At 45.1% G+C, this 26,762-nt stretch overlaps 1 protein-coding gene across 1 annotated transcript in view; it reads right to left on the bottom strand.

Annotated features, from left to right (window-relative positions):
• Positions 1-19,683, bottom strand: part of LOC129859804 (glutamate receptor ionotropic, NMDA 3B-like) — a 64,639-nt gene extending 44,956 nt beyond the window's left edge. Inside the window, exons 1-2 of the mRNA XM_055929929.1 lie at positions 18,495-19,683; positions 18,064-18,264 (exon numbers count right to left, since the gene is read on the bottom strand). Coding sequence (XP_055785904.1) covers positions 18,064-18,264; positions 18,495-18,818 — 525 coding nt within the window. The 5' untranslated portion in view covers positions 18,819-19,683. The remainder of the gene's footprint in view (positions 1-18,063; positions 18,265-18,494) is intronic.
• Between the last annotated feature and the right edge of the window lie 7,079 nt (positions 19,684-26,762).

Below are 26,762 nucleotides of genomic sequence, written 5' to 3'. Positions count from 1 at the left end.
CGAGAGAGCGAGAGAGAGAGAGAGAGCGAGAGAGAGAGAGAGTAAAAGAGGAAGGTCTTCACTGTGAAGACCTTTAAAGTGACAGAACGACACACAGACAGAGAAAATAACAAACAGAATGACATTCACGGAACACAACATCTGACATTCCATTCTGACTGTGAATGTTGTTAGTCCAACTAGCAGGTGGATATAATCTAGTCAGTGGTTTCAGTTTGTCAGCCAGGAGAGAATCAGATAGTCAGTTAATATACGTTGGTCCATGTGTCTTCCCTGTTAGGCTGTTGAATGCCGAGGAAACACAGTGAAATAGTCAGCTCTATACTAGGAGGTTCACACAGTGAAATAGTCAGCTCTATACTAGGAGGTTCACACAGTGAAATAGTCACCTCTATACTAGGAGGTTCACACAGTGAAATAGTCAGCTCTATACTAGGAGGTTCACACAGTGAAATAGTCAGCTCTTTACTAGGTGGTTCACACAGTGAAATAGTCAGCTCTATACTAGGAGGTTCACAAAGTGAAATAGTCAGCTCTATACTAGGTGGTTCACACAGTGAAATAGTCAGCTCTATACTAGGAGGTTCACACAGTGAAATAGTCAGCTCTATACTAGGTGGTTCACACAGTGAAATAGTCAGCTCTATACTAGGAGGTTCACAAAGTGAAATAGTCAGCTCTATACTAGGTGGTTCACACAGTGAAATAGTCAGCTCTATACTAGGTGGTTCACACAGTGAAATAGTCAGCTCTATACTAGGAGGTTCACACAGTGAAATAGTCAGCTCTATACTAGGTGGTTCACACAGTGAAATAGTCAGCTCTATACTAGAAGGTTCACACAGTGAAATAGTCAGCTCTATACTAGGAGGTTCACACAGTGAAATAGTCAGCTCTATACTAGGTGGTTCACACAGTGAAATAGTCAGCTCTATACTAGGTGGTTCACACAGTGAAATAGTCAGCTCTATACTAGGAGGTTCACAAAGTGAAATAGTCAGCTCTATACTAGGTGGTTCACACAGTGAAATAGTCAGCTCTATACTAGGAGGTTCACACAGTGAAATAGTCAGCTCTATACTAGGAGGTTCACACAGTGAAATAGTCAGCTCTATACTAGGAGGTTCACACAGTGAAATAGTCAGCTCTATACTAGGAGGTTCACACAGTGAAATAGTCAGCTCTATACTAGGAGGTTCACACAGTGAAATAGTCAGCTCTATACTAGGAGGTTCACACAGTGAAATAGTCAGCTCTATACTAGGAGGTTCACACAGTGAAATAGTCAGCTCTATACTAGGAGGTTCACACAGTGAAATAGTCAGCTCTATACTAGGAGGTTCACACAGTGAAATAGTCAGCTCTATACTAGGAGGTTCACACAGTGCTGACAACTCTATTTTCTCCTTGTTAGCTAGTTGATTAATGCAGTTTCCCTTAATTAGAGAGGAAGGACACAGTCCGGGGTTGGCATTTTATCCACTGTGGATTAGTGACAAAAAGCTAAAACATACACAGGCACACACACACACACACACACACACACACACACACACACACACACACACACACACACACACACACACACACACACACACACACACACACACACACATATATACAGACACAGATACACAGACGCAGCAGGCTAAAATAACTCAGAGGCTCTGATAAATGAGAAAGAAAAACCATTGGAGAAGTAAAAACTAAGAATAATCAAATGAATCCTGTTGTTTCTCTTCTATGTCTGGACCACTGTAGGAGAAACTGTTGAGATATGAGTTTCTCTCTGCAACACCAGGTAGACATGGGAAATGAGAGAAGGAGGAAATGAGAAAGGTATGGAATAGAAATGAGCGGTTATCGGACACACACACACACACACAAACACACACAAACACACACATGCAACCACACACACACACACACACACACACATACATACACACACACAGTCAGAGAGTCACCCAGTGTAACATGGTCTGACAGATGGAATTACACACCCTTTATAACCCTGTCTCCACACACTCACTCGGACTGTAGCGCAGCAAGCCTCCAGAGCAGAAGCGACAGTCGACTTTCTAGGTCTCAGACAAGGTTAGAACATTTCCAATAGAACTCCCAGCTTTCTGACAGGAGAGACTGTGGATATGACGGTATCATTTGACTAACTTCCATAATGCATTAATCGATAATGGAATTAATTTAGAATGGTAATGTCTCAACTTATTCCCTTTTCTTTATAATTCTTTGTCATTTGAGACCTGGGTATGTTTTTATAGTGTTTCACGTATCAAAGTGATTTAAATGTTTCTGCTTCGAGGATACTTGATTGAACCATAAAAATGAGAGATGATTGTTGTAACAGTCACTGCCGATTCCTCCCTCTCTCTATCCCTCCTTCTCTCCTCCCTGTCTCCTCTGAGGAGTCTTATCCTGCTAAAACAGTAGTTCCGTCCCAAACTGTCAGATACGCACGCACGCACGCACGCACGCACGCACGCACGCACGCACACACACACACACACACACACACACACACACACACACACACACACACACACACACACACACACACACACACACACACACACACATCCCAGACATACAGTTCCCAGACACGTAAGCAGGCGAGCACGAACACAAACACTGCCAAAGCTACATCTCAGAGGATAAGATAGTGATAATTAAAAAAGTTTACTCAGAGAGTTAGAAACAGGAGATAAGACATAAGTTATGAACGTACAGACCAGGGACACTTACTGACAGAGAGAGAGAGAGAGAGAGAGAGAGAGAGAGAGAGAGAGAGAGAGAGAAAGAGAGGGGGAGGGAGGGAGATAGAGAGAGAGAGCGAGAAAGAGAAGGGGGAGAGAGGAGGGAGGGAGATAGAGAGAGACGGGGAGAGAGTGACAGAAAGAGGGAGAGATCGCTAAGTCTTACTGTATCTCTCCTATCTAGCTCCTCTGTCCATGGGCCTCTAATACCCACTTATGCAAATATACACTCTCTTTTGTCTAGATACTGTGTGTGTGTGTTGGCTGTCTCTTTCTCTATTTAATCATATTATGGACTGCGATCAATCTGAGCACTCAGCAACGCTGCTATTGTCTGTCAGCCAGTTAGTTTACATTCAGGTCTAAAGCAACAATACCATAAAATACGTAAAGCAACATTACTCTGAGAGATGTAAAGCAACAATAAAGGTTAGATGTAAAGCAACAACACTCTGACAGATGTAAAGCAACAATAATAGGATAGACGTAAAGCAACAACACTCTGATAGACGTAAAGCAACAATAATAGGATAGATGTAAAGCAACAACACTCTGATAGACGTAAAGCAACAATAATAGGATAGATGTAAAGCAACAACACTCTGACAGATGTAAAGCAACAATAATAGGATAGACGTAAAGCAACAACACTCTGATAGACGTAAAGCAACAATAATAGGATAGATGTAAAGCAACAACACTCTGATAGACGTAAAGCAACAATAATAGGATAGATGTAAAGCAACAACACTCTGACAGATGTAAAGCAACAATAATAGGATAGACGTAAAGCAACAACACTCTGATAGACGTAAAGCAACAATAATAGGATAGATGTAAAGCAACAACACTCTGACAGATGTAAAGCAACAACACTCTGATAGACGTAAAGCAACAACACTCTGATAGACGTAAAGCAACAACACTCTGATAGACGTAAAGCAACAACACTCTGATAGACGTAAAGCAACAACACCCTGATAGATGTAAAGCAACAACACTCTGATAGACATAAAGCAACAACACTCTGACAGATGTAAAGCAACAACACTCTGATAGACGTAAAGCAACAACACTCTGATAGACGTAAAGCAACAACACTCTGATAGACGTAAAGCAACAACACTCTGATAGACATAAAGCAACAACACTCTGATAGACGTAAAGCAACAACACTCTGACAGATGTAAAGCAACAACACTCTGACAGATGTAAAGCAACAACACTCTGATAGACATAAAGCAACAACACTCTGATAGACGTAAAGCAACAACACTCTGATAGACGTAAAGCAACAACACTCTGATAGACGTAAAGCAACAACAATCTGATAGACGTAAAGCAACAACACTCTGATAGACGTAAAGCAACAATAATAGGATAGATGTAAAGCAACAACACTCTGATAGACGTAAAGCAACAACACTCTGATAGACGTAAAGCAACAATAATAGGATAGATGTAAAGCAACAACACTCTGATAGACGTAAAGCAACAACACTCTGATAGACGTAATGCAACAACACTCTGATAGACATAAAGCAACAATACTCTGATAGACGTAAAGCAACAACACTCTGATAGACGTAAAGCAACAACACTCTGATAGACGTAAAGCAACAACACTCTGATAGACGTAAAGCAACAACACTCTGACAGATGTAAAGCAACAACACTCTGATAGATGTAAAACAACAATAATAGGTTAGATGTAAAGCAACAACACTCTGACAGACGTAAAGCAACAACACTCTGATAGACGTAAAGCAACAACACTCTGACAGATGTAATGCAACAACACTGTGATAGACGTAAAGCAACAACACTCTGATAGACGTAAAGCAACAACACTCTGATAGACGTAAAGCAACAACACTCTGATAGACATAAAGCAACAACACTCTGATAGACATAAAGCAACAACACTCTGACAGACGTAAAGCAACAACACTCTGATAGACGTAAAGCAACAACACTCTGATAGACGTAAAGCAACAACACTCTGATAGACGTAAAGTATGTCTGTCTGTGTGTGTGTGTGTGTGTGTGTGTGTGTGTTTGTGTGTGTGTGTGTGTGTGTGCATGCTTGCGTGTGTGTGTATGTGTGTGTGCATGCATTTAGTTGTGGTCTCTAAACTCCCCTGTGGATCTCCAGAGTTAAGCAGTTGGCTGGTTGTGAAGGACAATCTGAGAGAACATCTGGAACACCCTGACTCACACAACTTCCCTCCGTCCTCCCCCTCTCCTCTCCCTCCTCTCATCTCCCTCCACCCCCTCTCTCACTCTCTCTCCATCTGTCTCACCAGATCAGATGTGAATATGAATGGGATGTTTCTCAGCCTCAGTCAGCACAAACACACAGAGACACACTGAAACAAGCTTTTATCTCGTGGAAATAGACACTATCCACTCTTAAATACCCCATATACCGATCACTGTACCTGTACACAGGCAATCTGTAAATAGCACACCCGACTACCTCATCCCCATATTGTTACTTACCCTCTTGCTCTTTGGCACCCCAGTATCTCTACTTGCACATCATCATCTGCACATCTATCACTTAATGCTACGTTGTAACTATTTTCGCCTCTACGGTCTATCTATTGCCAACCTCCCTACTCTTCTACATTTGCACACACTGTACATAGATTCTTTCTATTTTTCTTTTCTATTGTGTTATTGACTGTACGTTTGTTTATGTGTAACTCTGTGTTGTTGTTTTTGTCGCACTGCTGTGCTTTATCTTGGCCAGGTCGCAGTTGTAAATGAGAACTTGTTCTCAACTGGACTACCTGGTTAAATAAAGGTGAAATAAATCAAATATATATATATAAAATATACAGAGCCGTGTACAGACCTTTCAGGGGGCAGCCCCCCCGCTCGCCTTAAAAAAACCAAACAATTTTCATAATTCATTGCTCGAAATTCGATTTTTGAGCATAGGCCTATTTATTTCTGCAACAAAAAATTGTAAACAAACTAGTTATAATGCCCCTGAAAGAGGTGGTTGACATGGGGAAAAGAGGGGGGTCTAGCTGGCTGGCTATTGGCTTGTGTGGATATATTAGTACATGGTGGTTATCTAGTGTCGACTACCTGCGTTGCTGCTGCCCTGGCACACATGTAAAACTCCCGACTGAGGAAGGGGTGGAGCTGGGTCGGAGGGTCATTGATGCAGCCTCTCCTCTCTACGTATTTCTGTCTCTCTCTGCTGCTCGTATCAGCCAATCAGACCGAATATTGATGATGATGTAACTCAAGTATTATAATCAAATGTTCTGGTGTTGTGGCATTACTGTTGATATATAAACTAGGACACGAGCTACACACTCGACCAGCGAAAGCATCTCCAGCTATTCATGTTTGGATACCGGGTGTGTCAGTCTCCGTACCGGGCAGACAGGGAAACAAACGCAACCCGGGAGTGCTCAAGCTCCGCACAGCGCAGACCAACAGGCGCAACCAATGGACAGGGTAGGGGGTGGTGAACTTGACGTCATCACGACGACTTGCGGGCAGTGGGATTAGAACAACAACCACAAAAACGGTATACAAATATATATATATAAATATATATATATATATATATATATATATATATACACTGCTCAAAAAATAAAGGGAACACTTAAACAACACATTGTAACTCCAAGTCAATCACACTTCTGTGAAATCAAACTGTCCACTTAGAAAGCAACACTGATTGACAATAAATTTCACATGCTGTTGTGCAAATGGAATAGACAAAAGGTGGAAATTATAGGCAATTAGCAAGACACCCCCAATAAAGGAGTGGTTCTGCAGGTGGTGACCACAGACCACTTCTCAGTTCCTATGCTTCCTGGCTGATGTTTTAGTCACGTTTGAATGCTGGCTGTGCTTTCACTCTAGTGGTAGCATGAGACGGAGTCTACAATCCACACAAGTGGCTCAGGTAGTGCAGCTCATCCAGGATGGCACATCAATGCGAGCTGTGGCAAGAAGGTTTGCTGTGTCTGTCAGCGTAGTGTCCAGAGCATGGAGGCGCTACCAGGAGACAGGCCAGTACATCAGGAGACGTGGAGGAGGCCGTAGGAGGGCAACAACCCAGGAGCAGGACCGCTACCTCCGCCTTTGTGCAAGGAGGAGCACTGCCAGAGTCCTGCAAAATGACCTCCAGCAGGCCACAAATGTGCAAATTATGGAGATAGGTCTATGACATTGTTTATTAAGATAGGTCTATGACATTGTTTACGAAGACAGGTCTATGACATTGTTTATGAAGATAGGTCTATGACATTGTATATTAAGATAGGTCTATGACATTGTTTACGAAGACAGGTCTATGACATTGTTTATTAAGATAGGTCTATGACATTGTATATTAAGATAGGTCTATGACATTGTTTACGAAGACAGGTCTATGACATTGTATATTAAGATAGGTCTATGACATTGTATATTAAGATAGGTCTATGACATTGTATATTAAGATAGGTCTATGACATTGTATATTAAGATAGGTCTATGACATTGTTTACGAAGACAGGTCTATGACATTGTATATTAAGATAGGTCTATGACATTGTTTACGAAGACAGGTCTATGACATTGTATAATAAGATAGGTCTATGACATCGTTTATTAGGATAGGTCTATGACATTGTATATTAAGATAGGTCTATGACATTGTTTATTAAGATAGGTCTATGACATTGTTTATTAAGATAGGTCTATGACATTGTATATTAAGATAGGTCTATGACATTGTTTATTAAGATAGGTCTATGACATTGTATATTAAGATAGTTCTATGACATTGTTTATTAAGATAGGTCTATGACATTGTTTATTAAGATAGGTCTATGACATTGTATATTAAGATAGGTCTATGACATTGTTTATTAAGATAGGTCTATGACATTGTTTACGAAGACAGGTCTATGACATTGTTTATGAAGATAGGTCTATGACATTGTATATTAAGATAGGTCTATGACATTGTTTACGAAGACAGGTCTATGACATTGTTTATTAAGATAGGTCTATGACATTGTATATTAAGATAGGTCTATGACATTGTTTACGAAGACAGGTCTATGACATTGTATATTAAGATAGGTCTATGACATTGTATATTAAGATAGGTCTATGACATTGTATATTAAGATAGGTCTATGACATTGTATATTAAGATAGGTCTATGACATTGTTTACGAAGACAGGTCTATGACATTGTATATTAAGATAGGTCTATGACATTGTTTACGAAGACAGGTCTATGACATTGTATATTAAGATAGGTCTATGACATTGTTTATTAAGATAGGTCTATGACATTGTATATTAAGATAGTTCTATGACATTGTTTATTAAGATAGGTCTATGACATTGTTTACGAAGACAGGTCTATGACATTGTATATTAAGATAGGTCTATGACATCGTTTATTAGGATAGGTCTATGACATTGTATATTAAGATAGGTCTATGACATTGTTTATTAAGATAGGTCTATGACATTGTTTATTAAGATAGGTCTATGACATTGTATATTAAGATAGGTCTATGACATTGTTTATTAAGATAGGTCTATGACATTGTATATTAAGATAGTTCTATGACATTGTTTATTAAGATAGGTCTATGACATTGTTTATTAAGATAGGTCTATGACATTGTATATTAAGATAGGTCTATGACATTGTTTATTAAGATAGGTCTATGACATTGTATATTAAGATAGTTCTATGACATTGTTTATTAAGATAGGTCTATGACATCGTTTATTAAGATAGGTCTATGACATTGTATATTAAGATAGGCCCATAACATTGTATATTAAGATAGGTCTATGACATTGTTTATTAAGATAGGTCTATGACATTGTATATTAAGATAGTTCTATGACATTGTTTATTAAGATAGGTCTATGACATTGTTTGTTAAGATAGGTCTATGACATTGATCATTAAGATAGGTCTATGACTGTCACGATCGTGTACTGGAGAGAATGAGGACCAAGGCGCAGCTGGATAAGAATACATCTTCTCTTTTAATGAAACGAACGAAGATGAACATGGAACGAAAAAACACTATTACAAACAAACAAAACAACAAAACGACCGTGAAGCTACAAACGTTGTGCATAGACAGACAGGCTACAAACGTTCTGACATAGACAATTACCCACAACCAATGAGAGTCTATGGCTACCCTAAATAAGGCTCCCAATCAGAGACAACCGAAAGAAGCTGTCTCTAATTGGGAACTCATTCGGGCAACCATAGACTCTCCTAGAATACTAACCACCATAGACAATACTAGACATCTACACTCAACACAAAACCATACACTACAACCATTAACCCCTTTACCAAATAAACACCCAAAACAACAAAACATAAACATTCCCCATGTCACACCCTGACCTAACTAAAATAATAAAGAAAACAAAGAATAATAAGGCCAGGGCGTGACATAACCCCCCCCTTGAACAAAACGACCGTGAAGCTACAAACGTTGTGCATAGACAGACAGGCTACAAACGTTCTGACATAGACAATTACCCACAACCAATGAGAGTCTATGGCTACCCTAAATAAGGCTCCCAATCAGAGACAACCGAAATCAGCTGTCTCTAATTGGGAACTCATTCGGGCAACCATAGACTCTCCTAGAATACTAACCACCATAGACAATACTAGACATCTACACTCAACACAAAACCATACACTACAACCATTAACCCCTTTACCAAATAAACACCCAAAACAACAAAACATAAACATTCCCCATGTCACACCCTGACCTAACTAAAATAATAAAGAAAACAAAGAATAATAAGGCCAGGGCGTGACAATGACATTGTTTAGGAAGATAGGTCTATGACATTGTTCATTAAGATAGGTCTATGACATTGTATATTAAGATAGGTCTGTGACAGGTTGTGTGTGTGTGTGTGTGTGTGTGTGTGTGTGTGCGTGCGTGCGTGTGTGTGTGAGCGTGTGGAGTGGGTGTGCATGCATACAGATGTACAGTAGGATTTAAATATAATCACCCTGTTGCAGGAGAACTTTCAAACGTGTAGTGTATTTGAGGTTTGTGTGTGTGTGTGTGTGTGTGTGTGTGTGTGTGTGTGTGTGTGTGTGTGTGTGTGTGTGTGTGTGTGTGTGTGTGTGTGTGTGTGTGTGTGTGTGTGTGTGTGTGTGTCTTTGAAAGACCAGCACTTGGCAACAGTGCCTCCATTCATTCATAATCAGGGTTTGAGGATTAAATGTGATTACATTCAGGGAGACTAAATTAGCTTTTTAATGTTCTAGTCCTCTATTTCTACAGTGAGGAAGGGAAGAATGAGAGGAAATGAAAGAGCGCTGGATGGACAGATCATAATGGAGGAGAGTTAGTTCTCAACAAACAGTGACATCTAATCATGTGATCTCCCCAAGAACAACTCCAAACCTTAGTTACAGACATAGAGATGGATAGACGACTCATCTTTGTATCTGTGCCATTATATAGCATCTGTGGCAGCATTGGCAGCGCTATTCTCCATTTTGAAGATAGTACATTTTTTCTTCACGATTGGCTGATCCTGATATCTCGTTTGGACTCCAACAGGGTCACCAGGAGGGATCAGCCAATGAAGTTGGAAGTCCCACCCAGTTGATTACATTAAAATGCTGGAAGTCCTCAATGGTGCAACACAATGTAATACGGCCCATCTCTATCGTACTCTATGGTTACTGGATGTAATGGCACCCTATTACCTATAGTGCACTTTTTTGGGACACACCCATGGCTGTTTATAGACTAGCCAAAGCACCTGGAATGATACTGATGATGAAATAAGCACTTTTTATCTCCTCCTCTCCTCTATCCTCTCCTCTCCTATCCTCTCCTCCATCCTCTCCTCTCTTCTCCCCTCCTCTCCTCCATCCTCTCCTCTCCTCCATCCTCTCTTCTCCCCTCCACTCCTCCATCCTCTTCTCTCCTCCATCCTCTCCTCTCCTCCATCCTCTCCTCTCCTCTCCTCTCCTCTCCTCTCCTCTCCTCTCCTCTCCTCTCTTCTCCTCTCCTCTCCTCCATCCTCTCCACTTTCCTCTTCACCTCTCCTCTCCTCTCCTCCATCCTCTCCTCTCCTCTCCTCTCCTCCATCCTCTCCTCCCCTCCATCCTCTCTTCTCCCCTCCTCTCCTCCATCCTCTCTACTTTCCTCTTCACCTCTCCTCTCCTTTCCTCCATCCTATCCACTCCCCCATCCTCTCCACGTTCCTATTCACCTCACCTCTCCTCTCCTCTCCTCTCCTCTCCTCTCCACTCCTCCATCCTCTCCTCTCCTCTCCTCTCCTCCATCCTCTCCACTTTCCTCTTCACCTCTCCTCTCCTCTGTCCTCTCCTCCCCTCCATCCTCTCTTCTCCCCTCCTCTCTACTTTCCTATTCTCCTCTCCTCTCCTCTCCTCTCCTCCATCCTCTCTTCTCCCCTCCTCTCCTCCATCCTCTCTACTTTCCTATTCTCCTCTCCTCTCCTCTCCTCTCCTCCATCCTCTCCACTTTACTCTTCACCTCTCCTCTCCTCTCCTCCATCCTCTCCTCCCCTCCATCCTATCTTCTCCCCTCCTCTCCTCCATCCTCTCTACTTTCCTCTTCACCTCTCCTCTCCTCTCCTCCATCCTCTCCACTCCTCCATCCTCTCCACTTTCCTCTTCTCTCCTCTCCTCTCCTCCATCCTCTCTACTTTCCTATTCTCCTCTCCTCTCCTCTCCTCTCCTCCATCCTCTCTTCTCCCCTCCTCTCCTCCATCCTCTCTACTTTCCTCTTCACCTCTCCTCTCCTCTCCTCCATCCTCTCCACTCCTCCATCCTCTCCACTTTCCTCTTCTCTCCTCTCCTCTCCTCCATCCTCTCCACTTTACTCTTCACCTCTCCTCTCCTCTCCTCCATCCTCTCCTCCCCTCCATCCTATCTTCTCCCCTCCTCTCCTCCATCCTCTCTACTTTCCTCTTCACCTCTCCTCTCCTCTCCTCCATCCTCTCCACTCCTCCATCCTCTCCACTTTCCTCTTCTCTCCCCTCCTCTCCTCCATCCTTTCCACTTTCCTCTTCTCTCCTCTCCACTCCTCCATCCCCTCCACTTTCCTCTTCTCTCCCCCCCTCTCCCCCATCCTCTCCACGTTCCTATTCTCCTCTCCTCTTCCTTACTCTCCTCCATCCTCTCCACTTTGCTCATATCCCCTCCTCTCCTTCATCCTCATCTCCACTCTCCATCTCTCCTCCATCCTCTCCACTTTCCTCCTCTCCACTCCTCTCCTCTCCACTTTCCTCTTATACTCTCCTTTCCTTCATCCTCTCCACTTTCCCCCTCTCACCTCCCCTCCTTTCCTCCATCCTCTCCATATTCCTTCTCTCCTCCATCTTCTTCCTCATCTTCCCTTCCCCTCCATCCTCTCCACTCCTCCCTACACCCTCTCCTCCGTCAGTGTGATTTATTTATTCAGGTCATTCTATCATTGTAATTATCTAAAGTACATTAGGAGGAATTATCACTCTCATCTGCCAAGTCACACACTTCTGGGTGTGTAGGTCTGTACATTCACATTCACACGCACACACACAAATACAGACAGACATACAGACACACAGACAGACAGATAGACAGTCTTAAAAGAACCACCCATTGGCATGTATCCGTTAGCTTGCTAGCGCTAAGTGCCTCGCTCTCTCTTCTCCTCCACCTCCTCATATCCTCCCTCTCTGCTCCCCTCCTCCTCTCTCCTCCCTCTCTCTTCTCCTCCTCATCATATCCACCCTCTCTGTTCCCCTCCTCCTCATCTCCTCCCTCTCTCTTCCCCTCCTCCTCATATTCTCCCTCTCTGCTCCCCTCCTCCTCATCTCCTCCCTCTCTCTTCCACTCCTCCTCATTTTCTCCCTCTCTGCTCCCCTCCTCCTCATCTCCTCCCTCTCTCTTCCCCTCCTCCTCATATTCTCCCTCTCTGTTCCCCTCCTCCTCTGCTCCTCCCTCTCTCTTCCCCTCCTCCTCATATCCTCCCTCTCTGTTCCCCTACTCCTCTGCACCTCCCTCTCTCTTCCCCTCCTCCTCACATCCTCCTTCTCTGTTCCCCTCCTCCTCTGCACCTCCCTCACTCTTCCCCTCCTCCTCATATTCTCCCTCTCTGTTCCCCTCCTCCTCTGCTCCTCCCTCTCTCTTCCCCTCCTCCTCATATCCTCCCTCTCTGTTCCCCTCCTCCTCTGCACCTCCCTCTCTCTTCCCCTCCTCCTCGTATTCTCCCTCTCTGTTCCCCTCCTCCCTCTCTCTTCCCCTCCTCCTCATTTTCTCCCTCTCTGCTCCTCTCCTCCTCATCTCCTCCCTCTCTCTTCCCCTCCTCCTCATATTCTCCCTCTCTGTTCCCCTCCTCCTCTTCTCCTCCCTCTCTCTTCTCCTCCTCCTCCTCCTCCTCATCTCCTCCCTCTCATCCCCTCCTCCTCATCTCCCCCCTCTCGTCCTCTCCTCATCATCTTCTCCCTCTCTCTTCCCCTCCTCCCCATCTCCTCCTTCTCTCTTCCCCTCCTCCTCATCTCCTCCCTGTCGTCCCCTCCTCCTCATCTCCTCCCTCTCTCTTACTCTCCTCCTCATCTCCTCCCTCTTCTGTGGCCAGAACTAGACAGAGTTCAGTTCTGATTTGGTTCACTTTTCCAATAGCATGACAGATTACACTCTATTCAGCCTAGTCCTCCCTCCTCTCCCCCCTCTCTTTCTCTCTCTACCCCCCTCCCCCTCTCTCCCTTCCTCACACTCCTCCTTCTCTCTATCTCGCTGACTGGCTCTCTCTCTTTCTTCCTACCACAGTCTTTCTCTTGAGTCCTGAGCCTGTGTGTTTGTGTGTTTGTGTGTGTGTGTGTGTGTGTGTGTGTGTGTGTGTGTGTGTGTGTGTGTGTGTGTGTGTGTGTGTGTGTGTGTGTGTGTGTGTGTGTGTGTGTGTGTGTGTGTGTGTGTGTTGCAGTTGGCTGCTCAGGCGTAGAGATGAGGACATGTCTGAGACGAGAGTGACTGACTGGCACACAGCTTAGGCTGCCACTAGGAATACTAACACACACACAACCGCTCCGTCTGTAAAGGTATGAAACTAATCACTCCATCTGTAAAGATATGAAACAAATCACTCAGTCTTTAAAGATATGGAATTAATCACTCCGTCTGTAAAGATATGGAACTAATCACTCCGTCTGTAAAGATATGGAACTAATCACTCCGTCTGTAAAGATATGAAACAAATCACTCCGTCTTTAAAGATATGGAATTAATCACTCCATCTGTAAAGATATGGAACTAATCACTCCGTCTGTAAAGATATGGAACTAATCACTCCGTCTTTAAAGATATGGAACTAATCACTCCGTCTTTAAAGATATGGAATTAATCACTCCGTCTGTAAAGATATGGAACTAATCACTCCGTCTTTAAAGATATGGAACTAATCACTCCGTCTGTAAAGATATGGAACTAATCACTCCGTCTGTAAAGATATGGAATTAATCACTCCGTCTGTAAAGATATGGAACTAATCACTCCGTCTGTAAAGATATGGAACTAATCACTCCGTCTTTAAAGATATGGAACTAATCACTCCGTCTTTAAAGATATGGAATTAATCACTCCGTCTGTAAAGATATGGAACTAATCACTCCGTCTTTAAAGATATGGAACTAATCACTCCGTCTGTAAAGATATGGAACTAATCACTCCGTCTGTAAAGAAATGGAATTAATCACTCCGTCTGTAAAGATATGGAACTAATCACTCCGTCTGTAAAGATATGGAATTAATCACTCCGTCTGTAAAGATATGGAACTAATCACTCCGTCTTTAAAAATATGGAACTAATCACTCCGTCTTTAAAGATATGGAATTAATCACTCCGTCTGTAAAGATATGGAACTAATCACTCAGTCTTTAAAGATATGAAACTAATCACTCCGTCTGTAAAGATATGGAACTAATCACTCCGTCTTTAAAGATATGGAACTAATCACTCCGTCTGTAAAGATATGAAACAAATCACTCAGTCTTTAAAGATATGGAATTAATCACTCCGTCTGTAAAGATATGGAACTAATCACTCCGTCTGTAAAGATATGGAACTAATCACTCCGTCTGTAAAGATATGAAACAAATCACTCCGTCTTTAAAGATTTGGAACTAATCACTCCATCTGTAAAGATATGAAACTAATCACTCCGTCTTTAAAGATATGAAACTAATCACTCCGTCTGTAAAGATTTGGAACTAATCACTCCATCTGTAAAGATATGGAACTAATCACTCCGTCTGTAAAGATATGAAACAAATCACTCCGTCTTTAAAGATTTGGAACTAATCACTCCATCTGTAAAGATATGAAACTAATCACTCCGTCTTTAAAGATATGGAACTAATCACTCCGTCTGTAAAGATATGGAACTAATCACTCCATCTGTAAAGATATGAAACTAATCACTCCGTCTTTAAAGATATGAAACTAATCACTCCGTCTGTAAAGAAATGAAACTAATCACTCCATCTGTAAAGATATGAAACTAATCACTCCGTCTGTAAACATATGAAAATCATCACTCTTAGTGGTTCTAGGTCCTCCAGTAAAAGGTTCCTATACCTTAGCTCTGAATGGTTCTAGGTCCCATCTTAGCTCTGAGTGGTTCTTGGTCCTACCTTAACTCTGAGTGGGTCTAGAGCCTACCTTAACTCTGAGTGGGTCTAGATCCTACCTTAACTCTGAGTGGGTCTAGATCCTACCTTAACTCTGAGTGGGTCTAGATCCTACCTTAACTCTCAGTGGGTCTAGAGCCTACCTTAACTCTGAGTGGGTCTAGATCCTACCTTAACTCTGAGTGGGTCTAGAGCCTACCTTAACTCTGAGTGGGTCTAGATCCTACCTTAACTCTGAGTGGTTCTAGATCCTACCTTAACTCTGAGTGGTTCTAGGTCTTACCTTAACTCTGAGTGGGTCTAGATCCTACCTTAACTCTGAGTGGGTCTAGATCCTACCTTAACTCTGAGTGGGTCTAGATCCTACCTTAACTCTGAGTGGGTCTAGATCCTACCTTAACTCTGAGCGGGTCTAGATCCTACCTTAACTCTGAGTGGGTCTAGATCCTACCTTAACTCTGAGTGGGTCTAGATCCTACCTTAACTCTGAGTGGTTCTAGATCCTACCTTAACTCTGAGTGGGTCTAGGTTTTACCTTAACTCTGAGTGGGTCTAGATCCTACCTTAACTCTGAGTGGTTCTAGATCCTACCTTAACTCTGAGTGGGTCTAGGTCTTACCTTAACTCTGAGTGGGTCTAGATCCTACCTTAACTCTGAGTGGGTCTAGATCCTACCTTAACTCTGAGTGGTTCTAGATCCTACCTTAACTCTGAGTGGGTCTAGGTCTTACCTTAACTCTGAGTGGGTCTAGATCCTACCTTAACTCTGAGTGGGTCTAGATCCTACCTTAACTCTGAGTGGGTCTAGATCCTACCTTAACTCTGAGTGGGTCTAGGTCTTACCTTAACTCTGAGTGGGTCTAGATCCTACCTTAACTCTGAGTGGGTCTAGGTCTTACCTTAACTCTGAGTGGTTCTAGATCCTACCTTAACTCTGAGTGGGTCTAGATCCTAACTTAACTCTGAGTGGGTCTAGATCCTACCTTAACTCTGAGTGGGTCTAGATCCTACCTTAACTCTGAGTGGGTCTAGATCCTACCTTAACTCTGAGTGGGTCTAGATCCTACCTTAACTCTGAGTGGGTCTAGATCCTACATTAACTCTGAGTGGGTCTAGATCCTACCTTAACTCTGAGTGGTTCTAGATCCTACCTTAACTCTGAGTGGGTCTAGGTCTTACCTTAACTCTGAGTGGGTCTAGATCCTACCTTAACTCTGAGTGGTTCTAGATCCTACCTTAACTCTGAGTGGGTCTAGGTCTTACCTTAACTCTGAGTGGGTCTAGATCCTACCTTAACTCTGAGTGGGTCTAGATCCTACCTTAACTCTGAGTGGTTCTAGATCCTACCTTAACTCTGAGTGGGTCTAGGTCTTACCTTAACTCTGAGTGGGTCTAGATCCTACCTTAACTCTGAGTGGGTCTAGATCCTACCTTAACTCTGAGTGGGTCTAGATTCTACCTTAACTCTGAGTGGGTCTAGATCCTACCTTAACTCTGAGTGGGTCTAGATCCTACCTTAACTCTGAGTGGGTCTAGATCCTACCTTAACTCTGAGTGGGTCTAGATCCTACCTTAACTGTGAGTGGTTCTAGATCCTACCTTAACTCTGAGTGGGTCTAGGTCTTACCTTAACTCTGAGTGGGTCTAGATCCTACCTTAACTCTGAGTGGGTCTAGGTCTTACCTTAACTCTGAGTGGGTCTAGATCCTACCTTAACTCTGAGTGGTTCTAGATCTTACCTTAACTCTGAGTGGGTCTAGGTCTTACCTTAACTCTGAGTGGGTCTAGATCCTACCTTAACTCTGAGTGGGTCTAGATCCTACCTTAACTCTGAGTGGGTCTAGATCCTACCTTAACTCTGAGTGGGTCTAGATCCTACATTAACTCTGAGTGGGTCTAGATCCTACCTTAACTCTGAGTGGTTCTAGATCCTACCTTAACTCTGAGTGGGTCTAGGTCTTACCTTAACTCTGAGTGGGTCTAGATCCTACCTTAACTCTGAGTGGTTCTAGATCCTACCTTAACTCTGAGTGGGTCTAGGTCTTACCTTAACTCTGAGTGGGTCTAGATCCTACCTTAACTCTGAGTGGGTCTAGATCCTACCTTAACTCTGAGTGGTTCTAGATCCTACCTTAACTCTGAGTGGGTCTAGGTCTTACCTTAACTCTGAGTGGGTCTAGATCCTACCTTAACTCTGAGTGGGTCTAGATCCTACCTTAACTCTGAGTGGGTCTAGATTCTACCTTAACTCTGAGTGGGTCTAGATCCTACCTTAACTCTGAGTGGGTCTAGATCCTACCTTAACTCTGAGTGGGTCTAGATCCTACCTTAACTCTGAGTGGGTCTAGATCCTACCTTAACTGTGAGTGGTTCTAGATCCTACCTTAACTCTGAGTGGGTCTAGGTCTTACCTTAACTCTGAGTGGGTCTAGATCCTACCTTAACTCTGAGTGGGTCTAGGTCTTACCTTAACTCTGAGTGGGTCTAGATCCTACCTTAACTCTGAGTGGTTCTAGATCTTACCTTAACTCTGAGTGGGTCTAGGTCTTACCTTAACTCTGAGTGGGTCTAGATCCTACCTTAACTCTGAGTGGGTCTAGGTCTTACCTTAACTCCGAGTGGTTCTAGATCCTCCAGTAGTGATATAAAAGGTATTTCCAGGAAGGAGGACAGGAAGTCGATGTGGATGAGCTCCTCTGGTGAACGAGGGAAGGCCAGGACACCTGTCACCCCTCGCACAACCAGCTCCTGACACACACACCTGGACAAGGAGACAGGGTCGCCACCAGACGGGGACCGAGACACCACCTCCAGACAGGGAAGGAAGAGAGTGTCTGACATTACACCCTATTCCCTAAAAGCACCCTATCCCATACAAGTGTAGGGATTAGGGTGTCATTTCAGACGCAATCTAACTGACTGAATGGCTAGTTGCCAAATGAATGAATGAATTATGGATGGATGATCCACATGAGAGCATTACAGAGACATGAACTCTTTTATGAATGAACTAATGAATGAATGAATGATCCTGTTACCTCCAGGGTGAGGTTGTAGGGCAGAAGAGGCGGGTTGCCTTCTCCAGCCCGGTGCTTCAGGCTGGTCAACGCTCTGTTCAGAGCGTTCTGTACCCTGGCTGGTTGTACGGTGGGAAGCAGAGCACCGAGACGAACCGTGTGTCCGATCCGAGCCAGGATGTGACATGGCTGGGGGTGGGAGAGGCACGGGTCGGGATGGAAAACGAAGCCATGGAGGAAAACCAACAGCGGGAGAAATCTCCCGGTGAAAAAAGGAGATGGGCGAATTCTCCTGGGTATAAAGTAGTTGCACATCCATCGACCAAGTAGACACAAATACTCCATTGTGTTGCTTCGAAAGAAAAGCGAGGAGAGAAGAGAAAAGAAGAGGAGGGGAGAGAATAAGAGAGAAGACGAGGAAGCATCGCTCGTTTTCTTTCCTCACTCGTGGCTTGTCTTGGAGTTGATTTGTTTTAAATACTGAAGTCCACCTGATGTTGTTGTTTTCTCTCTTTAAGTTGAAACAAACAAAGAAAAGACATGCTGTAAATATTATATAATAAAGGAAGAGAGGAGAAACGTCCGCACGTCAGAAAAACAGAATTTTCTCTCTCTTTCCCCGTCTTTTTTTCCGTTTCCCCCTCTTTCCTTGGACTTGTTATTTTCCTGCATTACGCTGGTATTGCAATCCGGTTGCTGCCTCTCTGTTTCTTTTTCTAAGTTAGGCTACTCATAAATAAATAATAAGGAAGGCAGAGGAACGCTTGATATCAACGGAGGACGAGAGGGGAGCGCGTGCAACTGAGAACAGTCGGCCCGCTCTGTCAGTCTGTGACAGCGCGGGTTGAAGACAGACCAGCTGCCCGCGCGCACGCGCGTGAGTGTTTGTGTGGCAGTACAACCACATGAGATTTCTATCAGCGCTGTTATCTTCCCATTCGAAATGACAACACCACTTTTTGCTCCGGTATTTGATGTACCCCACGTTTCATCTTGATGTCGATAGTAGCCTGCTGTTTTAGCCTGCAGCTTGCCGTCAAGCTCATTCAGTGCATTTTAGCCAAGGAACCATTAAGTTCACCATTCAATTGAATCCCCTTCACATTTTCACCCTCCTAATTCAGATTCTAAATCCACACAAAGTCTTTGATGTTTCATTCGGAAAATAGTCTACTGACTGATAAGGATTGTCCTCAATTCATTCAGCCTTTTTTCACTGGGCAAGTAGGGAGGGATAACAGAAAGGAAAAGGAGAAAGAGAGCAGGAGGGAGGGATGGAGGAAGGGAGAGAGGGAGGTGAAGAGGGAAGGAGAGAGGAATGGAGGAAGGGATAGAGGGAGGTAAAGAGGGAAGGAGGGAGGAATGGAGGAAGGGATAGAGGGAGGTAAAGAGGGAAGGAGGGAGGAATGGAGGAAGGGATAGAGGGAGGTAAAGAGGGAAGGAGGGAGGAATGGAGGAAGGGATAGATGGAGGTAAAGAGGGAAGGAGAGAGGAATGGAGGAAGGGATAGAGGGAGGTAAAGAGGGAAGGAGAGAGGAATGGAGGAAGGGATAGAGGGAGGTAAAGAGGGAAGGAGGGAGGAATGGAGGAAGGGATAGAGGGAGGTAAAGAGGGAAGGAGGGAGGAATGGAGGAAGGGATAGAGGGAGGTAAAGAGGGAAGGAGGGAGGAATGGAGGAAGGGATAGAGGGAGGTAAAGAGGGAAGGAGGGAGGAATGGAGGAAGGGATAGAGGGAGGTAAAGAGGGAAGGAGGGAGGAATGGAGGAAGGGATAGAGGGAGGTAAAGAGGGAAGGAGGGAGGAATGGAGGCAGGGAGGAAGGGAGCAGAGAAAAAGTCATTTCCAGATGATAACAGATGGACACGTAGTTGTGCTCTATCTGGTGGGTGCTGTCCAAGGTGCTGAAATCCCCTGAAGCAGCCACAGATTCAAATCAAATCAAATGTGATTTGTCACATGCGCCGAATACAACAGGTAGACCTTACAGTGAAATGCTGACTTACAAGCCCTTAATCAACAATGCAGTTTTAAGAAAAATACATCAAAAAATGAGAAATAAAAGTAACAAATAATTAAAGAGCAGTAGTAAAATAACAATAGCAAGGCTATATACAGGTGGTACTGTAACAGTCCTGACCTATTTATGTTAGTTTTTATGTGTTTATGGTCAGGGCATGTGTTTTGGGTGGGCAGTCTATGTTATCTGTTTCTATGTTGGTTTCGGTTTGCCTGGTATGGCTCTTGATTAGAGGCAGGTGGTTTGCATTTTCCTTTAATCAAGAGTCATATTTAGGTAGGGCATTTCTCACTGTTTGTTTGTGGGTGATTGTCTCCTGTGATGTCTTCGTTGTGTTCGATGTATTCACTTTTGGAGCTGTTTGGCTGTTCGTGTGTTTCGATGTCCGTTCCTGTTAGTGAGTTTACGTTTGTCCATGTAAGTTTATGTTCAGGTTGCGTGTACGTCGTTTTCTTATTTTGTAGTTTGTTAAAGTGTTTGTTTTCGTGTCATCAGTTTTCGTATTAATAAAAAAAGATGGCATATTTCCCTGACTCCGCATATTGGTCTGAAGATCCTTCTCTCCTCACATCATCTGAGGATGAGGAGAGCGACAGCTATAACAGAATCACCCACCAAAATACAGTGACCAAGCGGTATGGGAATGCTCGACGGAGTCAACGGAGAAAGGGACAGAAGAAGGAGCAATGGACATGGGACGATGTTCTGGATGGAAAGGGTGTCTACACATGGGAGGAGATCCTAGCTGGTAGAGATCGCCTCCCATGGGAACAGCTGGAGGCACTGAGGAGAGCGGAGGCTACCGGAGAGAGGAACCGGAGCTATGAGGGAACGCGTCTGGCACGGAAGCCGAAAAAGCCCGTGAGTAACTCCCAAAAATTTCTTGGGGGGGGGCTAAAGGGTAGTGGGCCAAGGGCAGGTAGGAGACCTGCGCCCACTTCCCAGGCTTACCGTGGAGAGCGGGAGTACGGGCAGACGCCGTGTTACGCAGTAGAGCGCACGGTGTCTCCTGTACGAGTGCATAGCCCAGTGCGGGTTATTCCACCTCCCCGCACTGGGAGGGCTAGATTGGGTATTGAGCCAGGTGTCATGAGGCCGGCTCAACGCGTCTGGTCTCCAGTGCGTCTCCTCGGGCCGGCATACATGGCACCTGCCTTACGCATGGTTTCCCCGGTTCGCCTACATAGGCCGGTGCGGGTTATTCCACCTCCCCGCACTGGTCGGGCAACCGGGAGTATTCAACCAGGTAAGGTTGGGCAAGCTCAATGCTCAAGAGTGCCAGTACGCCTCCACGGTCCGGTATTTCCGGCACCACCTCCCCGCCCCAGCCTAGTACCTACAGTGTCTACACTATGCACTAGGCTACCAGTGCGTATCCTGAGCCCTGTTCCTCCTCCACGCACTCTCCCTGTAGTGCGTGTATCTAGCCCGGTGCCTCCAGTTCCGGGTCCACGCACTAAGCTACCTGTGCGTCTCCAGAGCCCTGAACCCACTGTATCTTCTCCCCCTACTAATCCTGATGTGCTTGTCCTCAGCCCGGTGTCACCAGTGCCGGTACCACGCATCAGGGATAGAGTAGGCTTTGAGAATACAGTGTGCCCTGTCCCTGCTTCACGCACTAGTAGGAAGGTGCTTATCATTAGCCCGGTGCCTCCAGTTCCGGCACCACGCACCAGGTCTACAGTGCGCCGTATCCGGCCAGAGCCATCCGTCTCCTCAGCGCCATCTGAGCCATCCGTCTCCCCAGCGCCATCTGAGCCATCCGTCTCCCCAGCGCCATCTGAGCCATCCGTCTCCCCAGCGCCATCTGAGCCATCCGTCTCCCCAGCGCCATCTGAGCCATCCGTCTGCCAGGAGCCTGCAAAGCCGCCCGTCTGCAATGAGCCTGCAAAGCCGCCCGTCTGCCATGAGCCTACAGAGCCATCCGCCAGACAGGAGCCGCTAGAGCCGTCAGCCAGACAGGAGCCGCTAGAGCCGCCCGCCAGACAGGATCTGCCAGAGCCGCCAACCAGACAGGATCTGCCAGAGCCGCCAACCAGACAGGATCTGCCAGAGCCGCCAACCAGACAGGATCTGCCAGAGCCGCCAACCAGACAGGATCTGCCAGAGCCGTCAGAGAGCCATGAGCAGCCAGAGCCGTCAGAGAGCCATGAGCAGCCAGAGCCGTCAGAGAGCCATGAGCAGCCAGAGCCGTCAGAGAGCCATGAGCAGCCAGAGCCGTCAGAGAGCCATGAGCGTCGAGAGCCGTCAGCCTGCCATGAGCGTCGAGAGCCGTCAGCCTGCCATGAGCGTCGAGAGCCGTCAGCCTGCCATGAGCGTCGAGAGCCGTCAGCCTGCCATGAGCGTAGAGAGCCGTCAGTCTGCCATGAGCGTCGAGAGCCGTCAGCCTGCCATGAGCGTCGAGAGCCGTCAGCCTGCATGGACCTGCCAGAGCCGTCCAAACAGGACCTGCCAGAGTCCTTCAGCCGGGATCTGCCCCTTGTCCCGGTGTTGCCCCTTGTCCCGGTGTTGCCCCTTGTCCCGGTGCTGCCCCTTGTCCCGGTGCTGCCCCTTGTCCCGGTGCTACCCCTTGTCCCGGTGCTGCCCCTTGTTCCGGTGCTAGCTGTTTATTTAGGGGAAGGTAGTGTTTGGGTGGTCAGTGGAAGGGGTAGAAAGAAGAGGGGAGTGACTATGGTGGTGCGGGGACAGCGTCCTGAACCGGAACCACCACCGTGGTCAACTGCCCACCCGGACCCTCCCCTGGACTTTGTGCTGGTGCGCCCGGCGTTCGCACCTTGGGGGGGGGGGTACTGTAACAGTCCTGACCTATTTATGTTAGTTTTTATGTGTTTATGGTCAGGGCATGTGTTTTGGGTGGGCAGTCTATGTTATCTGTTTCTATGTTGGTTTCGGTTTGCCTGGTATGGCTCTTGATTAGAGGCAGGTGGTTTGCATTTTCCTCTAATCAAGAGTCATATTTAGGTAGGGCATTTCTCACTGTTTGTTTGTGGGTGATTGTCTCCTGTGATGTCTTCGTTGTGTTCGATGTATTCACTTTTGGAGCTGTTTGGCTGTTCGTGTGTTTCGATGTCCGTTCCTGTTAGTGAGTTTACGTTTGTCCATGTAAGTTTATGTTCAGGTTGCGTGTACGTCGTTTTCTTATTTTGTAGTTTGTTAAAGTGTTTGTTTTCGTGTCATCAGTTTTCGTATTAATAAAAAAAGATGGCATATTTCCCTGACTCCGCATATTGGTCTGAAGATCCTTCTCTCCTCACATCATCTGAGGATGAGGAGAGCGACAGCTATAACAGGTACAGAGTCAATATGCTGGGGCACCGGTTAGTCAAGGTAATTGAGGTAATATATACATGTGGGTAGAGTTATTAAAGTGACTTATGCATAGATAATAACAGGGCAATGAAAGTAGTCTGGGTAGCCATTTGAAATTAGATGTTCAGTAGTCTTATGGCTTGGGGGTAGAGACTGTTTAGAAGCCTCTTGGACCTAGACTTGGCGCTCCAGTACCACTTGTCGTGCGGTAACAAAGAGAACAGTCTATGAATGGGGTGGCTGGAGTCTATGACTAGGGTGGCTGGAAGCTTGGTCCCAGTAATGTACTGGGCCGTACACACTACCCTCTGTAGTGCCTTGCGGTCGGAGGCCATACCAAACAGTGATGCAACCAGTCAGAATGCTCTCGATGGTGCAGCTGTAGAACCTTTTGAGGATCTCAGGACCCATGCCAAATCTTTTCAGTTTCCTGAGGGTTAATAGGTTTTGTTGTGCCCTCTTCACGACTGTCTTGGTGTGCTTGGACCATGTTAGTTTGTTGGTGATGTGGACGCCAAGGAACTTGAAGCTCTCAATCCGCTCCAGTACAGCCCCGTTGATGAGAATGGGGGCGTGCTCGGTCCTCCTTTTCCTGTAGTCCACAATCATCTCCTTTGTCTTGATCACGTTGAGGGATAGGTTGTTATTCTGGTACCAGACGGCCAGGTCTCTGATCTCCTCCCTATAGGCTGTCTCATCGTTGTCGGTGATCAGGCCTACCCCTGTTGTGTCATCGGCAAACTTAATGATGGTGTTGGAGTCGTGCCTGGCCGTGCAGTCATGAGTGAACAGGGAGTACAGGAGGGGACTGAGCATGCACCCCTGAGGGGCCCCAGTGTTGAGGATCAGCGTGGCGGATGTGTTGTTACCTACTCTTACCGCCTGGGGGTCAGGAAGTCCAGTATCCAGTTGCAGAGGGAGGTGTTTAGTCCCAGGGTCCAAAGTTCAGTGTGTGTGTGTGTGTGTGTGTGTGTGTGTGTGTGTGTGTGTGTGTGTGTGTGTGTGTGTGTGTGTGTGTGTGTGTGTGTGTGTGTGTGTGTGTGTGTGTGTGTGCAGTTGAAGTCAGAAGTTTACATGCACCTTAGCCAAATACATTTAAACTCAGTTTTTCACAATTCCTGACATTTAATCCTAGTAAAAATTCTCTGTCTTAGGTCAGTTAGGATCACCACTTTATTTTAAGAATGTGAATTAATAGAGAGAATGATTTATTCCAGCTTTTATTTCTTTCATCACATTCAAATCAAATCAAATCAAATTTGTCACATACACATGGTTAGCAGATGTTAATTAATGCGAGTGTAGCGAAATGCTTGTGCTTCTAGTTCCGACAATGCAGTAATAACCAACGAGTAAATTAACCTAACAGTTCCACAACTACTACCTTATACACACAAGTGTAAAGGGATAAAGAATACGTACATAAAGATATATGAATGAGTGATGGTACAGAACGGCATAGGCAAGATGCAGTAGATGGTATCGAGTACAGTATATACATATGAGCTGAGTAATGTAGGGTATATAAACATAAAGTGGCAGAGTTTAAAGTGGCTAGTGATACATGTATTACATAAAGATGGCAAGATGCAGTAGATGATATAGAGTACAGTGTATACATATACATATGAGATGAGTAATGTAGGGTATGTAAACATTATATTAAGTGGCATTGTTTAAAGTGGCTAGTGATACCCAGTGGGCCAGAAGTTTACATTACTTCTGGATCTGTTGTCACCTGGGACAAAAGCCGAGGTTGCCGTTAACAACCCCAAACCCCCCCACCCCCACCCCACTATAAATCTATCTGTACTCACACAATCTACTGCATGTGTTCCTGTTCTCTGCTGCCAACAACCCTGTCCTCTGTTGATTAACATGTCTGATGTAGGGATTCATGGAAAGAATAGGGATTAAACATCAATCAAAAAGGCAATTAATATAGAAACGTATCTAAACAGGATTAACACACACACACACACACACACACACACACACACACACACACACACACACACACACACACACACACACACACACACACACACACACACACACACACACACACACACACACACACACACACACACACACACATCCTTACACCTCCAGTCTCCTCTGTCTCTCTATGTACTCGTGTGTGTGTGTGTGTGTGTGTGTGTGTGTGTGTGTGTGTGTGTGTGTGTGTGTGTGTGTGTGTGTGTGTGTGTGTGTGTGTGTGTGTGTGTGTGTGTGTGTGTGTGTGTGTGAATGTCAGTTAGCTTTGCTTTAGCATTCCTGTCACAGTGCTAAAGCTGCTAATATCACCTCTTACCACACAACTAGTTAAATAGCAGGAGGAAGGGAAGAGGCAGGGAGGATGAGGGAGAGGAAGGTGGAATAGAGGGGATAGAACCCAATGGTCAGAAGTAGTGCACTACACAGGGAACAGGGTACCATTTGGAATGCAGCTGAGGTGATTTATGGTATGTGGATATAGTTTATGATAGAGGCTGCAGAGGTGTAGACTAGAGGTGCTGTATAGAGGACTGAGTGTCTAGAAACCTAATGAGCAGCAGAGTTCATCTCCCCTGTGTTGAAACACCTCATCCTCTCTGTTTACACGCTGTCCAGTAGAGACACTTACCTGACTGCAACACTACACTAATCTCTCTCTCTCTCTCTCTCTCTCTCTCTCTCTCTCTCTCTCTCTCTCTCTCTCTCTCTCTCTCTCTCTCTCTCTCTCTCTCTCTCTCTCTCTCTCTCTCTCTCTCTCTCTCTCTCTCTCTCTCTCTCTCTCTCTCTCTCTCTCTCTCTATCTCTCTCCCTCTCATCTCCCTCTCATCCCTCTGTCCCTCTCTCTGTCTCTCTCTCATCCCTCTGTCTCATCTCCCTCTCATCCCTCTGTCTCTCTCTCTGTCTCTCTCTCTCATCCCTCTGTCTCATCTCCCTCTCATCCATCTGTCTCTCTCTCATCCCTCTGTC

Source organism: Salvelinus fontinalis, chromosome 7 (genome assembly GCF_029448725.1).
Source record: "Salvelinus fontinalis isolate EN_2023a chromosome 7, ASM2944872v1, whole genome shotgun sequence".
NCBI lineage: Eukaryota > Metazoa > Chordata > Actinopteri > Salmoniformes > Salmonidae > Salvelinus > Salvelinus fontinalis.
Note: the sequence above shows the minus strand (reverse complement) of the source record. Positions and strands in the feature narration are given on the sequence as shown.